Here is a 15,875-nt window from a genome sequence, read left to right as displayed (position 1 = left end):
GTGCGCACTGAGAAGAACTGCTTCTTGCCAAAACATCTCTCTCTTCAGCTTTCAGTAGGAAGCAGTGTCCTTTGGCTTACAAAGAAGTGGTAACAGAACTAAGTGAAGATGAATGAAGCAATTTGAAATTGGCATTAGTAGATGTAGTTTCCTCTTTTTTTAAGCAATTAAAATTTAAAAACCCGCAGCACTGTGATTGGCATTTTTGACATTTAGCTTGTGCTAAACTAAGTATCAGGGACTTAATGTAATTGCTGTATCTTGCTAAGACCTGCTGTACAGATACTTCTTAGGTCATAAAATGAATGCTTATTAGATTGTTTCTCATGAACACTAAGGACCAGTGTAGAGATCATTTATTACCAAAGTATGATTATTAGCATTTTATGCCAAAGGAATTATTTCTGCATACCCCCTTCAGTATTTTTATATACTCAGAAATGACATTAATAAATATCTAATTAAACAGATGAAGGCAATTTCAATAGAAATCTGAAAAGCTGGTTATATTTTATAAAGTTTACTCTTTATGCTGTATTAAGTATAGTAAATCCTTTTAGGTAAAGTTGTCTTAAAAGAGATTTTTAATAGAAAGATCTCCTTGGCCGGGCGCGGTGGCTCAAGCCTGTAATCCCAGCACTTTGGGAGGCCGAGACGGGCGGATCACTAGGTCAGGAGATCGAGACCATCCTGGCGAACACGGTGAAACCCCGTCTCTACTAAAAAATACAAAAAACTAGCCGGGCGAGGCGGCGGGCGCCTGTAGTCCCAGCTACTCCGGAGGCTGAGGCAGGAGAATGGCGTAAACCCGGGGGGCGGAGCTTGCAGTGAGCTGAGATCCGGCCACTGCACTCTAGCCCGGGCGACAGAGCCAGACTCCGTCTCAAAAAAAAAAAAAAAAAAAAGAAAGAAAGATCTCCTTACTGTACTTTGTCCTTGACTCTGCATTTTTCTTCATAGTTATTGATATAATTATCTTTAATTTTTTCACAAAGTAATTTTTTATCCTTTGACACGTGAAAAGACTAATCACATAATTACAGTGTTTTCATCATGCTACTGCCCTACTCTAACATTTTGAGTTGTTTACAGTGCCTACAAAGTCCAAGCTTAACATCCATATATGTACAAGGTTGTCTAAAGTTTTGAGGAGAGAGAAGTATATGTTATCATATATGCTTGTACAGCTACTGCTAATTTATCTTTCTGTTTCTTCTTCTCTAGGCTCCAGAGCTAAATCTGCAGTTCAGCTGGGCTAGTCATTTTATTACAGCAGAACATCCTGTTTCCCTCAGCCTTTCTAGAATACCCTGTTCCCTCTGTTTGTTTTCTTCCTTTCTTCAAAGGCTAACTCAAAGCTCAGGTTTCTTGAAAGGAGAAACTTGTCCTAATCAGTCCAACTCAGAAAAGTCTTTTCATCTTCTGGTCTCTAAGAAATAATCTGTTCTACTCATTTCGTGTTCATGCTTGGCTGAGCTCATCTTTTACATCCTCTAAGAAGCTTTTCTAGACTTCGATTTTTCTTATTTGTCTTATATCTTATTTATATTGTTTATAGGTGGATCCTTCTACTCTTTCAAGCATGTACGTTCTTGTTAAATAATATTTTGCGTTACAGTTTTTTTCTTTATCTTCCACAGTACCTTATATACTACTTTCAACAAAAATTAGTTAATGTTTGTTTGCATTTGAGTTGGAATGTCATGTGCTTGAGAGAATAAACCTTAGAGAGATTCCTTAGTCTGACCTCTGGTTTGAGTCTCAGGAATATACTTACATCCAGGTTCTGTCCTTTGAGGATATCACAGACTAGTCCCTTTTTCACATGATGTCCTTTAAATATCTGAGTAATACCTGATACTTTAACATTTATTATGTGATATGTCCTGTGCTAAGCATTTTGTAACTAAAATAATGAAGATTTTTGTTATGCATTATAAATTGTACTTAGTAGCCTTCAAATACACCACAATCTGTGCAGTTAGTCAAATTCAACAGCAGTTCATTTTTGCAGAATCTATGAAGTGGGGCAAGCGTCCTTCAATTATCAGTAAATTTAGCTCTTGCAGGCAGGTAATGCATTGCACTCCATTTCCAATCAATAATATGTGATGAAGAGCATCCAGAGAACTATATAAAAATTATTATGAAGAAATATCTTGATTTGATTTGAGGACGTTAAATATGAAAACACAGAAGTATAAAAATGATACAAATATATTGGCTTCTGCAAAAATCTGAATGAGGAAGCTCTTAATAAGTAATATGTTTCCTGTGGCAGAGGGAAGTAATTTTTTTTTTAATAAGGTCTTCTCTCCCTGAAGACCTGATTATAATTTTTAAAAGATAAGTCTTTATGCTATATTAAGTATAGTGAGTGCTTTTAGGTAAAGTTGCCTTAAATTGGGTTTTAGTAGAAAGATCGCCTTCCTGTACTTTGTCCTTGATCCTGTGTTTTCCTTCACAGTTGTTAAAATAATTATCCTCGTCCCAAATTTTGCTAAGGCCTAAAACAGAACAGTAGTATATACAGTAATGAATATGCCAGGCTGATGTTGGTATTCATTGTGGCTAGATTATTTTATTTTAATTTTATTTTATTGTATATATATATATAGAGAGAGAGAGAGAGAGTTTTAAAATAAATGCAGCAAGGTCAGTAATCACACTGTCAAGACTAAAACCAGAGTAGTCAATGAATAAAATAGTTAAAATCTATTATAGGGTTATAGTTGATTATTAGCTTTCTTGTGTTGTAAGACTAGAAAAAAATGTATACTATTAGCTTCATGTTATAAAAATTATAAACAATATACTTCAAATATTAATGTGAATTGCTGTCTCAAAGGCTAATTCATTGATCAAGAAATGCAGTATATTAGTCACAGTTTCAGAATGTATTATGGTGACTTTAAAAAAACCGTTTGTATTATCTGTGATTTCAAATTTCTTTGTAAATGTCTATGATGTACTATATAGTTAAAATTAACAGACTGAAGTATTTTTTGGGGGGGGGTGTAAAAGTAGCACATTTTAAACACAAGAACCACATCAAAAATGATGAAATTGAAGAAATAAAAAAAAATTTGTATCTTATTATTTTGTGTAGTCAAAGCTTTATTGTGGCACAGTGATGTAAAATGTGTGGTGCCAGATACTAAAAATTACATTTTAAGATATATGTCTACTGACTGCCAAAATTTACTTATAGCTCAAGAAACACACCTGTAAGTTGTTTTTTTAAAAAAAAATTTTGGAGGGTTTTTTTTTGAGACAGGATCTTGCTCTGTTGCTCAGGTTGGAGTGCAGTGGCATGATCATAGCTCACTGCATCCTCAATCCCCTGGGCTCAGGTGCATCCTTCCTTAGCCTCCCGAGTAACTGAGCCTATGAGTGTGTGCCACCATGTCCAGCTAGTTTTTATGATAATCAGTTTAAACTTTCTATGTATTTTAAGTGTGGGAGTCAAATGGTGTTTTCACTTTTTATTATAGCATTTTGACTATAATTAATTGCAACTTATAAAATGATTAATATTTTAGTCTAATATATTAGAGAGGACTTCACATTTCCAAGGTTGCAATTTTCTTTCACAGAGGGGAAAGATGTACATGGTAACTTTATTATAAAATCATGTTTTCCTTTTTACTTGCATTTTAAAATGTTCCTAATTTCTTTTTCTGATGTTTCCTCATTACTGGAGCATTCTTTAAAGTCCATGTATCTTATCTGTATATTGTGCAGATGGTGCAGATATAGATTTGATGCTTACGTTTTAGAGCCTACTGGGTTCCTTTTTCCAGACTCATGAGTAAAATAAGTCACTTTTCCTCTCTTACAGCAGAAGTCTTCTCTAGGGAAGACAGGAACAGGTGAATAGAATAGTTTATCCAAAGGTGTAACCTGTTCTCTAGTCATTGCATGTAAAATGAATCCCAAGGACTGATAATTTTAAGAACACAATGGAATGAAATACAGAGAAACATATTAGCACAATCTCAAGAAAAGAGAAAATTTCAAAGGTCTGGTCATGTTTTAGAAAAACGTGGAAAATTTGATCATGATAATTTCACTTTTCCTTTACTGAACTTGAAATACTTGGCTTAGGATTTTAAAGACCATTTAGTCCTGATTTATTTCTGAAGTGAGTCTGCCAAGTATTCATTTATACAAATTACTTAAAAAATCTCCTCCCCAATGAGGTCTGGTGGCAGCATTTGAAAATAATAGGGAAATTCTAGTGGTCTTAGTCACAAATACCAGCTCCCTGTTGCCAGTGATAGGTCTTTATCACATCAGCATCTCCTGTGAAGTCTTTTTTCTCACTCATTTGGTCTCCTGGTTCTTTATAGTGCTGTTTATGATTCAGTTATTATAATATATAAGATGATATTATGAGGTGCAGTCTATATTATAACTTACCTATTGCATGACTTAGATAAAGACAGTTTCCCAAACACCTGAGGTACACAAGAAAAAAAAGTCATATGCTGAATTCTCTACATCGTTTTACAAGGGAAGTGGTTCTCTAGAGCAGTGGCTGCCGAATGAACGTGCGTGTGCATGAGGGCCATGATGGGAGGGGAATTTTTAATTTACCTTAATAGTATTTTTGAATTACAGAAAGTTTTAGTTGTCTCAAAATAATTTGTTCTTTTAAAGTGGTTTAGAAATGAGTGACAGTTCCGGGGTCATTAGCTTATGTTCAAGCATTGATATAACAAAAGCAGTTTTCAAAAAGACAATTTAACAGTGCTCCTTGGTGTTTCATGAATATTTGTTCAGGTTGTTAAAAGTCCTTTACAGGAAATATTTAGCTTATAAATAGGCTAATAAAAGGGAAGCTGTAAGTTCAGTTTCTTTTGTGCTCTTAGTTTTAAAGGAAGCTGTTACCAGAAACACAGATCTCCGTTTTTAAGGTAAAATACTACTATACATGGCTAGCTTTGTTACTTTGTGTATTTACCAAGATTTTCTCTGAGACATGGAAGTAATTTCCTATAGAAAGCTCCAAAGATATTGATTGATTGGTTGAAATGCACTCTAGAAATGGAAACTGTCTCCATAATGACTTTGCCAACTGTTTTCCTTACAAATATAGGGAAACACTTTATTTTTGCCAACAAGTGCTTTTGTTAGACTGCATTTTAGTAGGACTCTTAGAACATGTTAGTGCTTAGTACTATTGTAAATTCACTCTCAGTTCTATTATAAATTGTGGATAGTCTGATTTGCCTTATGCCTTTCCTCTGTTTTTCTCCCTCTTAATCATGATCCCTAACGTTTATCTTAGACTGCTACGTAACTACTACCGTCCTCAGAAACATATTAATTATGCAAAGTAAATTTCAATGTAATAGTACCATGGTTTGCATTAAAGAAGAAAGTCACTGCTTACATCTTTTTTAAAAAAAATTACAACAATGAAAATGTTCTGTTTTTAATTCTAAGAGTACTACTGACATTGTAGAAGACATTAGTTAATCTTTTATGTATTACAAAAGGGAATCACATACTGTTTCAGTTTTTATTTTTGCATCATCTGATTACTTACCTCTGTAGATTGGGACACTGAGGCGGTATAGTCTCCTTGCCAAGACTCTGCCAGCTGAGCGCATTGAAGATGGTCTGTGACATGCAGGGTCCAGGGATATGGTCTTGAAAATAGGGATGAACCTTGCAGTGTTGTACAGTGGTGGGGTAGAGGTATGAGTACTTTTCTCTCCTGGTTGCAGCTCTGGTTTCTCTTTCATCCATTGGGTTGTTTCCTATTTTGCAAACTAAGCCAGGATCAGATGAGATGAAAAGGGAATTATATTATCTGACTTTAATATTTGTGTTGTTTTTTTTTTTCAAATGATGGTTCTAGAAGCTTTTCCAATGAAATCTCTCAGAATAATATTTTCCAAAAGCCGGGATTACTCTGTATTTTATTGCTCTAGTCTTTGCATAACTCTGCTGAGTAATATTTAATTTTTTTCCAATAAATATGATAAAATATAGTAAAGTTAAATCTAAATGTAAGTCTGTAACTTGACTACTAATAAGTAGGATAATGTCTAAAATTAAAACTTTTTACCTTAAAAATTGTAATAGTGGGAAAAAATCAGATACAGTGTATAAACCAGTTAGTTGCCTCAGGAAAAAAAGGTGCTGTTTTATTTTTTTCTACAGTTTCCCAGAATTGTTTGGAGAAGTGTACAAGAGTTTTGTCTGTGTTATGCCTATTATAGAGCAAAGTTATTGCAATGTAAGGAGAAGACCATCTTTTAAAACAGAATTGGAGCTTTAATTCCATTTATTGCTTTGTTGTCCTCTTTTTCCATAAGGTTTATGTGCCTAGGAATTAAAATCAAGTAGTGAAATTGAAAATGAAAGGAGAGAAGGTTTACGATTATATGTGGAAAGAATCGTGTAATAAAATACTCCTCTAATGGATTAAAATCCTTTTAAAAGGAACACTTTTCTGAAGATAAGATTATTTTGTTCCTTTTCTTTTGACTCCATATCTAATTAGTCACCAAACTCTTTTCATGTTTTCCCACTTTTCTTTCAAAGCTCTGGGATACTAGAATATGCATTTTGTTTTTCCCATGTGCCATCCTGCCTAGTGTTGCTTGTGTTGTTCCATTTGATTACAGTTGTCCTTCACTGTCTCTAGTTTATTCCTTTTAGTTCAGTCTTACTCGTTCTTCAGGGGAGTCCTCAGTATCCAGTTCAAGTTCCATGTCCTGGGTAAAACTTCTTTTCACTTTAGCCAGAAGTTGTTTTCTCTCCTTTGAACCTCTGTGGTGCTTATGGCCGTGCAGTCTATTTGACATGGGAGAGCCTTTGTCCTAAAATGTCCAAATTTTGTTTCAAAACTTAAGTTTTAAACCTTTTTCTTTTAAAGTATGTAGTCACCTTTTTAAGTCCTTGTAGTTGTCATTTGTAGCATAGTGTGCTAAAATAACACCTATATTACAGGCTTTATATATAATATGTGTGTGTGTATATATGTATAAATACAGAATTATATATAATACGTGTGTGTGTGTGTGTGTGTGTGTGTGTGTGTGTGTGTGTGTGTATTGCTCTTGTCTTTGGGTAGCTCTGCTGAGTAATATTTAGTTTTTTTCCGGTAAGATAATATGCAGTACACATACATATTTAGCTTTACTGCGTGTGACATATATGTGTATATACACACACGCACACATTATATGTAAATTGTTTTGGTACCTGGAAAGGATATGTGTGAGTGGAACTGTAATATTGCTAAGTATTTTTGATTGTGTGAAGTAAATGTCTTGTTCTCACATCAACTGAATGAGTAACTTGACTTTTAATTTTAACCTTGCGGGGAATATATGTGAGGCAGACTCTTTTAAAGGGTTTTGGACACCACAGAGCTAGAGTTCTTGAAGTGGTTAATTTTAGAAATCTTCTAATAGAAAGTCTGTCTCTTTTCACCTTGATTACTGGTGGCCTCTGCTAGACCTAAAAATAAAACCTGAATTGTTCAAAGTGATTCCTTTGACATTGTCATCTGTTTGTCGGAAAAAATCATATCATTCTGGCACTTAGTGTTTTATGGTGGGCAGTGTACTTTATTGATTTTTATAGCATATAGGAGCAGATGTTAAACTCACTTTATATTTTGTTGTCCTTATTTATTTAGGAAAAAGCATTTTTATAAATGTCTGCTTTATGCCTGACATGCATAACAATGAGTAAGATATATGGGCTTTGCATTTGAGGGATTCATATTCTGGTGGTGAAGACAGACACATATATGTAAATAAGAGCAGTAGATTGTTACAGGTGCTATGATAGAAATATATAGTGAGGGCATAAAGGACCAAAATCCTGTAATCATAAGCACTGTCATTTAAAAGTATGAAATCTAGTGAGCCATACATATGTCAGTGAATTTCTATTATGTTACATGTTAGAATTAAATGAGGGAATTGCTACATAGAAGGTATAGATACTATTATTGTATGCTTTTATAGATTATGAAACACACTTAATTCAAAGCCATCCAGTCGGTTTCCATAATATTAATACAATCTAAGCATTCTTCATCTCCAGTGACAGTGTTACTAACTTAGCATTTTTGTTTTGGAGGATAGCTTTATCCCAAGTATAGCCAGTGGCATGGTGGCAGTTAGTGGTTGAGACATCAATATTTCCAGTTAAATTATCATTGAATAATATAGTCCCTTGAAAGTGGAAGTTGCTTATTTTTAAAGGGGTCTTTTTTTTTTTTTTTTTTTTTTTAATGCTCCAAGTCCCCAAATTTATAGAATTGCATAGGAAAGCAAATGTTGTCACAAACCAGAAGTACTCACTAGTCAACCAACCACTTACTATATTGGTTCCCAGTATTCAGAATTCTCCTAGTACCTTTGAGTGCCTGCCTGCCTAATCCCCACTATCAGTTTCACCTTGAGGTTCTCTATGCAGCTGCTCAAGTCCTGCTATGAATGCCTCTTTGAAGCAGGATGGATTGGAAATTAGCTGTAATACCTCATTATTGGAGGAGGATGTTTCCTCTTCTAGAGGTCAATTGGCATCACTGCTGTTTAAGGACTAAGAGGCATTGCTGAATCTATATGAGAATGATGTTAGGGGAGCAAAGGAGAAGAATTTTCTTGGGGTATCGAGTAGAAAAAACAAACTGCTTGCTTCTTCTCCTATACTGTCACAACACAGAACACTTCTGTGATCAGATGTGTGGGAGATTTTCCCCAAGCACCGAGCCAGCAGTTCTCCAGCTGGGTGTCCTCTAATGTAATTCAGTTCTTAGCAGTATTTACCTGGAGGTAGTGTCACAGCCCACAGGTTGAGGGCTCTGTCTCACAGGACTGCCTCCCCGCTGCCCCCCTCCCCCCCAGTGCGCGCGCACACACACACACACACACACACACACACACAGTCTCTCTCACGTACACACACACACTCTCTCTGTCTCTCTCTCTCTCAAGATGCCAATTGGAAGCCCCAGGTTGTTTTTCCTGTGCTTCTGCCAGCCATAAATCAGGATTCCCACACTCCCTTCTTGGGCTCAACTAATTTCCTAGAGTGGCTCACAGAACTTAGAGAAATACTTTACTTACATTTACCAGTTTATTATAAAGGGGATTAGGAAGGAGACAGATGAACAGCCAGATGGAAAAGATACAAAGGTCCAAGTATCGGAGAAGGGGTGAGGAGCTTCCAAATATATTCTCTCCAGATAAGTCACCCTCCAGGAACTTCCATGTGTCCAGCCACCTGGAAGCCCATCCACACCCAGTCCTTTTGGGTTTTTTATAGAGGCTTCACTATAAAGGCGCGATTGATTTAAATCATTGGCCACCCATAACCAGCTTAACTGTCAGCCCGTCCCACATCCTTAGAGGTGAGGGGTTATGGCTGAAAGTCCCTACCCTCTGGTTATGCCTTGCTCTTTACCGTGACTAACCCACACTGGAAGCTATCCTTGAGCCCCCAGCCATCAGTCAACTCATTAGTATGCACAATGACGCTTAGCACTTTGGAGAACCTAAGGCTATCAGAAGCTATTTGTTAGGAAATGGGAAGACTAAATATATATTTCACAATATCACAGATGTCTTTAAAGAAATGTTACTTCAGGAGTATGTAAAATTTGCTCATAAAAAAAGAGCATATTAAGTGTGTTTAGGTGGCTTCTACACTCTAGGCACTTTTTATGTATTATTAATTTAATACCCTTAACTGTGAGAAGTAGGTAGTAGGATTTTCCTGTTCACTGACTAAGGCTTAGAGAGCTGTATTGAATAGATTACTCCTGAGCCTATGTGTACACTACTATAATATTCAGCCTGGCACTTTTTTGGTTATAATTTATCCACTGTGTCTGAATTCTATTTTCCCAAAGTTACCCCACTTGAGCCTTCCTATTTCATATTTTTCTAATGTATCATAATCAGAGTTCTGAATGCTACATGCTGTAGGGGGAGAATAGTGGATAACTTTCTCCTTTATATGCTGAAATTAATTTATTTTTACTGATAATAGTATTTATTGAATATATCCTAGATGACAAATACTGCAAAGGCACTAGACATACAATTGGAGAAAAGAACTGCAATATAGAATTAAATTTAAAGGAATAATTTATATTGCTTAGACGTGCCAGTTGTTGGAGACTTTCTGTGATATGCTCATCCCCCTCTTTTTTTTGCTTTTGGGAAAGAGGAATTTGGGATGAGGTCACAAATATGTTAGTTTTAGGACCTAAGTGAGTTTGTTGGAAGGGATCAGAAGCTAGGATGAGGAGGAACTGAAAGAATGCCTTAAGGAAAGGGGGTATATGTAGGCTTGCTTTCTTATTTAACCTGTATGAAAAACCTACTTTTATGAAGCCAGCAATATAAATACTTTAATAGTATCTTATTTAAGCTAGTTGGCTTTGCTAGCAGAACTTGATATGGATATTATCAAGTTCTTGATAGCTTTATATTTGATGTCAGTGACAAGTTAGATAAGTTCCAGTACTTTTGTGCCCTCTGCTAATTAATTAGAAGTAAAGTGAACTAGGCACTTCCTCAACAGCAGGTAAGAGGATCTCGAGTCAGAAAGATCGACCAGAAAGTAGTCTGATACAACATGAAGGACTATGTTCAGGTACCTGCAGCTGAACTCGAAAAGCCTTATGAATTTACTTCAACAAGGGAGTCAACTACATTTCTATACTTGAGTAGGTCCAGTGATTTTATTTTACTTGTGATATTTATAAGTAGAGTATTCTTATTTATTTAAAAGTCTATACAGTAATTTCTTTTGTGCTTATTATTGCCAATTATTTAAACCTTATATTGTCTTTGATATAATTTTATAAAAACCTGAAATTGTAAATTAAAAATTTCAATCTATATGCCTTCTTTATAGTGGGTAGTTTTTTATTTTTGGTAAGTGGTCAAAAAGATGTTTTTGTTTTGTGTTGACCTTCCCGAGAAACTCACGGTGATCATTTATTTCCCTATGTGACAATGCATCCCTCATCTGTTAGGCACATACATTTCTGCAATTATTTTCATTGGTCATGATTTATAGAAAGCTAAAATATTTAAAATAATTTAGAAATTTGCTGGTACTTGAGTTTAGTGTGGCAGTTACTCTTTGAAGTCATCAGGTCTGGGTTGGAATTGCAGTTCCTCAGATCCTCCCCAGCTGGGTGTTACTGGACAAAATTGGCCTTTCTAAGCTGGTCTGCTCATTTATCCAATGGAGATGATCATGACCCTCAGAGAGTTGCTAAAGGAGTGAGTGAATAATGGTGTAACATCCTTAGTACAGTGCTGCACATGTCATCTTCAGAAAGTGGTAATTGTCCCTCCTGCTACTGATGTAGTTACGGTTGTGAACCGTATGTAAAATTTGTGGTTTTTCAATTATGGGTTTACAACAAAGGTTTTTATGCTATTGGGAATCCTATCTTAAGGGCCCTTGATCATCATCTGCTTACCCTGATTATAATACTCTTCTTACTGCATTACTAATAATAGTTACCATTTTGTTGAGTGTTTGCTTAATAAGAGCTTTATATACAATTTTATTTAATTCTCATTATTATGAAGAAGGCATTATTACATCTGTTTTTACTGATGGGGAAACTTGAGTGTAGTAAGACAACCCACCCAGCCCAGCTGGACAGAGGGAGACTGATTCGCTTCAGATCTATCTGTTCCAAACCCATGTTCTTTAACCCGTGGCTGTCCACTGGACACTTCACCATTTGCTTATCTGTCTCCTGATAAACCTAAGCTTCCCAAAAGTGGGAACTGGACATTGTTTGCATTCCAAGGTTACATTTATATTTCAAGCTTTTTTAAACTAAAAGCAGTGTATAGTGTATAACATCAGAAATGTGAAATTTAATAGCTTATTAAGAATCTTTCTTATTGAAAATAACAACATTTCCCATTCTGATAGAAAACTTGAAGCATTAGGACTTGTTTTTTAGACGTATGGCCAGTCTCTGCCATGCTAACAATTTGAATTTACTATATTTGGCTTTGCATTAGTGTTCACTAAGTACTCACTTAATCTTCTTTTCAGGTTATAAGCTTCTTTCATCATTGCAATACAGGACCTGGCTCAGTGCTTGTGTGCTTAATACATATTTGGTTTTAATTTATTTCAGTGTCAGTATTAATGTTGATCTGAAGTATTTTTAGATTATTTCAGTTGTTTGGAATTCATCAGTGAGCAAAACAATGATCCCTGCCTTCATCTGAGTTTATGTCCTGGTGAGGGTGCACAGATGAGGACCAGTAACCACAATAGAAAGTTTATTTAATGTGTTAGGTGATAAGTGCTATGGGAAAAAGAAGGTAGAGCAGGGTAAGGGTGGTCAGAGAGGCTTAGATGAAGAATTGAAGAAGGTGACAGAATTATTACAGCTGTTAGTAGATACTTGGGCATGCCCCAGGCAGAGGGAACAGTGAGAGCTAAGATCCAAAGGAGGGGGCCTAGCTAGGTAGAATTAGCAGGGAGACCACTGTGGCTGGCGTAGAGTGGATTGCGACAGGTGGGTGGGAGTATGACGGAGTTGTGGGAAGATGACATCAGAAAGGAGGTAAAGGGGGCATGGACATTGTTTTCACTTTGTCAGATGAATTTGGCAGGACGTGTATGCATGTTAAACAAAAATTCTTAGAAGCTGCATGTCTTTGGAGTAAGGATAAGAAATTTAACTTACTCTTTTCTTAATCCCTGATTACATTTGTATATCTTTATTTGTGGCAGTTTGAATTTTGTATTTTATATAGCCCGTTAATATTCAGAAACTTGAATTTCCAGGTCAGTTTACAATATTAATAATCTCTGTATTTCTTGATTTTTTTTTTTTTAATACAGGAGTATGCTGTTGCTGTTCCGCTTTGCGTCCTCGCTACAAACGCCTGGTGGACAACATATTCCCTGAAGATCCAAAAGTAATTTGATCTACATCTACTGATCCTTCTCTTTGCTGACCCATTCTGCCCCCCGCTGACCTCCCTAAGGTTTCCCTAATTTCATTTCTCTACTTTTACCCCTACATCTCATCATTTGTACTACTTTTTTTGTACTTTTCCTTTTTTTAACTCTTAAATGACTCATGCTTGCTTGTCTAGTTTTCAGATCCTTTTAGTAGATTAGGCAGAAATCTGGAAAAATGGACAGTTGATGTTCTTTTATAGTTTATGTAGTGTCTAATTTAAGTAACACTGTCTCATTAATTTATGTTCATTAATTTATGAACCAGTACCAGATTAAACTAAGTGCTCATGATACCACTGTGAACAGAGAGAAGGTTTTCTACTCTCATTATGCACATATATAAGTAAATTGGTAATTACAATTTGTTGTGAAAAAATGTTGTACTAGGCTAATGAAGTATGGGCTGCTACTGGAGTAAATAGGAGTGATACCCAATTTGGGTTGAGAAGAAAGCCTGGAGGAGATAAAATCTAAGCTAAGATCCAAAGAATAAATACAGATTGACCTCACAGTTTTTAGAAGAGAACTGAGAGGTAAAGAAAGATGGTTTCAGGCAGAGTTTTTCTTTTTGCTTAAATACTATTTAATTTTTTAATAACAATTATTTTATTTGTGAAGATTACTGGTTTCAAAGCAACTGGTTGGGGTGATTTTGTTTCACATTGCCTCAACCTTTCTAAGACTTCTGTAGTCTCATGTTAAATGAATATGAACAAAAAAAAGTTACATGGCTTTTGACTTCCAAAATTTGCTTTATTTTAAAATGTAACAACCTGTATAAAACTTTTGGTTATCTTAATATTAACTTAATGTTGATGTATCTTATTTTTAACCAAATCTGTTTAAACCTTCAGTTATGTAGAGGAGGTTAATCAATTAAATATTATTGGCTACCAGATATCCTGGATAATTTGTGACATATTAAAAATCCTAAGATACAGTACCTGCCTTTAAGGACCTTTCCATGCAGTAACTGACATAAAGCAGAAACATACTAAATATGAAATTACAATGCATAAATCGTCAGTAAAATGCTGAGTAAATCAGGTGGAAAGTTTTTGCCTCTAAAGCAAGTCGGTATCACTGTGAGTTGGGAACCTCCAGGAAGCATTCACAGAGGAAATGAGATTTACTGAGCTTTGAAGGATGTATACCATCTGGAGAGGTAGACAAGATTAGTCTCTTTATTGCAAGTGAGGGGAAAGAGAAAAGACATGGGAAAGCAAGACATATATTTGAAGCCTAGAGCAAGTTATCCATCAGACTTAGCAAAGGTTTATATAACCTAATTTTAGAGTGTAAGGGTGGTAATCGTGTTGACCATGATTTCTCATTTGAAATTTCAAATGTTATCAGTTAGTACGCTGAATATCCAAATAATTATTTTCCTGAGAAGTCTAGGACATATGGTTACTGAAGGTAAGGTGGAGGCCAGATTTTAGAGGATTGTGAATGACAAGCAAGGCCTCTCTTTAGTCACTTTAACTCGTAGGCAGTGAGGGAGCTTTGTACACTTGATCATTGAAATGACCACAGGTAAATTAGAGAAAGAATCCTTGTTTTTGGCAAGGATTTGTATAAGATTTATTTAAATAGCAGTCTTTAAAGTTAGATTTTTTAAAAGGAAAAGATCTGCATGAACCTTGAATACGTATGGCAAACATTACTCAATTTGCCATATTTCTTATTTTTAATTTATTAAAACAAACATCTTGTGATATGTCCATAATGGGTCAGACAGTAGGTACCCAAATGCAGAAGCAAACATGTCATAGTCCCTGCCTTGAAAGAGAAATCTAGTAAGGGGGACAGATAAACAATTTCTTAAAATTAGTAGCCAGATGATCCTGGGCAAGTCCCTTGATTTCTCATCATGTAATGGAAGTAATAAATAGTAGCAGTCTCATAATGTTCTCATGAAGACTAAATGAGTTAATGCAACTCTTTGCTCACTGTTGCTTTCCTAATGTCTATCATAGTGCCTGGCACATTGTTGGCATTCATTTGTTTAATGAATGAAAAGATCTGATAAAATATAATAGTGGAGATAAGTACTGTGAGCTAAAAGAACATATAGTTGGAACATCTCACCGAAACTTGAAGCGGGGGTTGTTGGGAGGGCGCAGCACATTTTTGGAGGAAGCTAAGACCTAAAGGATGAGTAGGAATTATCCATGTGAACTGGAGAAGGGTTCCTGGGCAAAGAGATGAGTTGAGTGAAAGAAATCTTGCACAAAAGATATGATTTGTAAACTGTGTGATTCTATTTATGTCCGATGCATGCTGATTCATAGTGATAGCAGAGCAATGGTTGCCGGAAGAGGGAGAAGTGGCCTGCAGAGGACATGGGGAATCTTTTGTAAATGATGAAAATGTTCTGTACATATTGAACATCCCTAATCCAAAAATCTGAAATCTGAAATGCTCCGAAATCCAAAACTTTTTGAGCACTGACATGATACTCAAAGGAAATGCTCACTGGAGCATTTTGGATTTTGAATTTTTGAATTAGGGTTATCTAAGTGGTTAAGTATCTGCAAATATTTCAAAATCTGAAAAAATAGCCAAAGTTGAAAGCACCTCTGATCCCAAGCATTTTGGATGAGGTATCCCCGTATCTTATTTTTAGCAGTGTCTTCACAGATATATACAACTGTCACATTTCTGATTATATACTGTAAGTCAATGCAGTTATTTATATATGGATTATCACTCAATGAAATTAGTAAGGGATTAAAAATATAGGAGAGACACAATTGTATTTAAATGATGATGTGGAGGAACTGATACAGAGGGAGAGGTCGAAGAACTAGGAATAAGAGAGGCTAACTGATAGAGCCAGATCATGGAACTGTGTGTGGAAGACAGCTAGAGCAGAGGCA

The 15,875-nt window shown here is 35.6% G+C and overlaps 1 protein-coding gene across 6 annotated transcripts in view; it reads left to right on the top strand.

The window, feature by feature from the left end:
• Positions 1-15,875, top strand: part of LOC105492818 (EFR3 homolog A) — a 102,919-nt gene that overhangs the window by 19,701 nt on the left and 67,343 nt on the right. For 4 of the 6 annotated variants that reach the window (XM_011760076.3, XM_071067821.1, XM_024796319.2 and 1 more), the window contains exon 2: positions 12,871-12,947. In XM_011760076.3, coding sequence (XP_011758378.1) covers positions 12,871-12,947 — 77 coding nt within the window. Of the gene's footprint in view, positions 1-12,870; positions 13,017-15,875 lie in introns of all 6 variants that reach the window. The other 2 variants (XM_011760077.3, XM_024796320.2) reach the window with 1 other exon arrangement.

Source organism: Macaca nemestrina, chromosome 8, assembly GCF_043159975.1.
Source record: "Macaca nemestrina isolate mMacNem1 chromosome 8, mMacNem.hap1, whole genome shotgun sequence".
In the NCBI taxonomy this organism is placed as follows: Eukaryota; Metazoa; Chordata; class Mammalia; order Primates; family Cercopithecidae; genus Macaca; species Macaca nemestrina.
The sequence above is the reverse complement of the archived record's forward strand: the minus strand, read 5'-3'. Positions and strand labels throughout refer to the sequence as shown.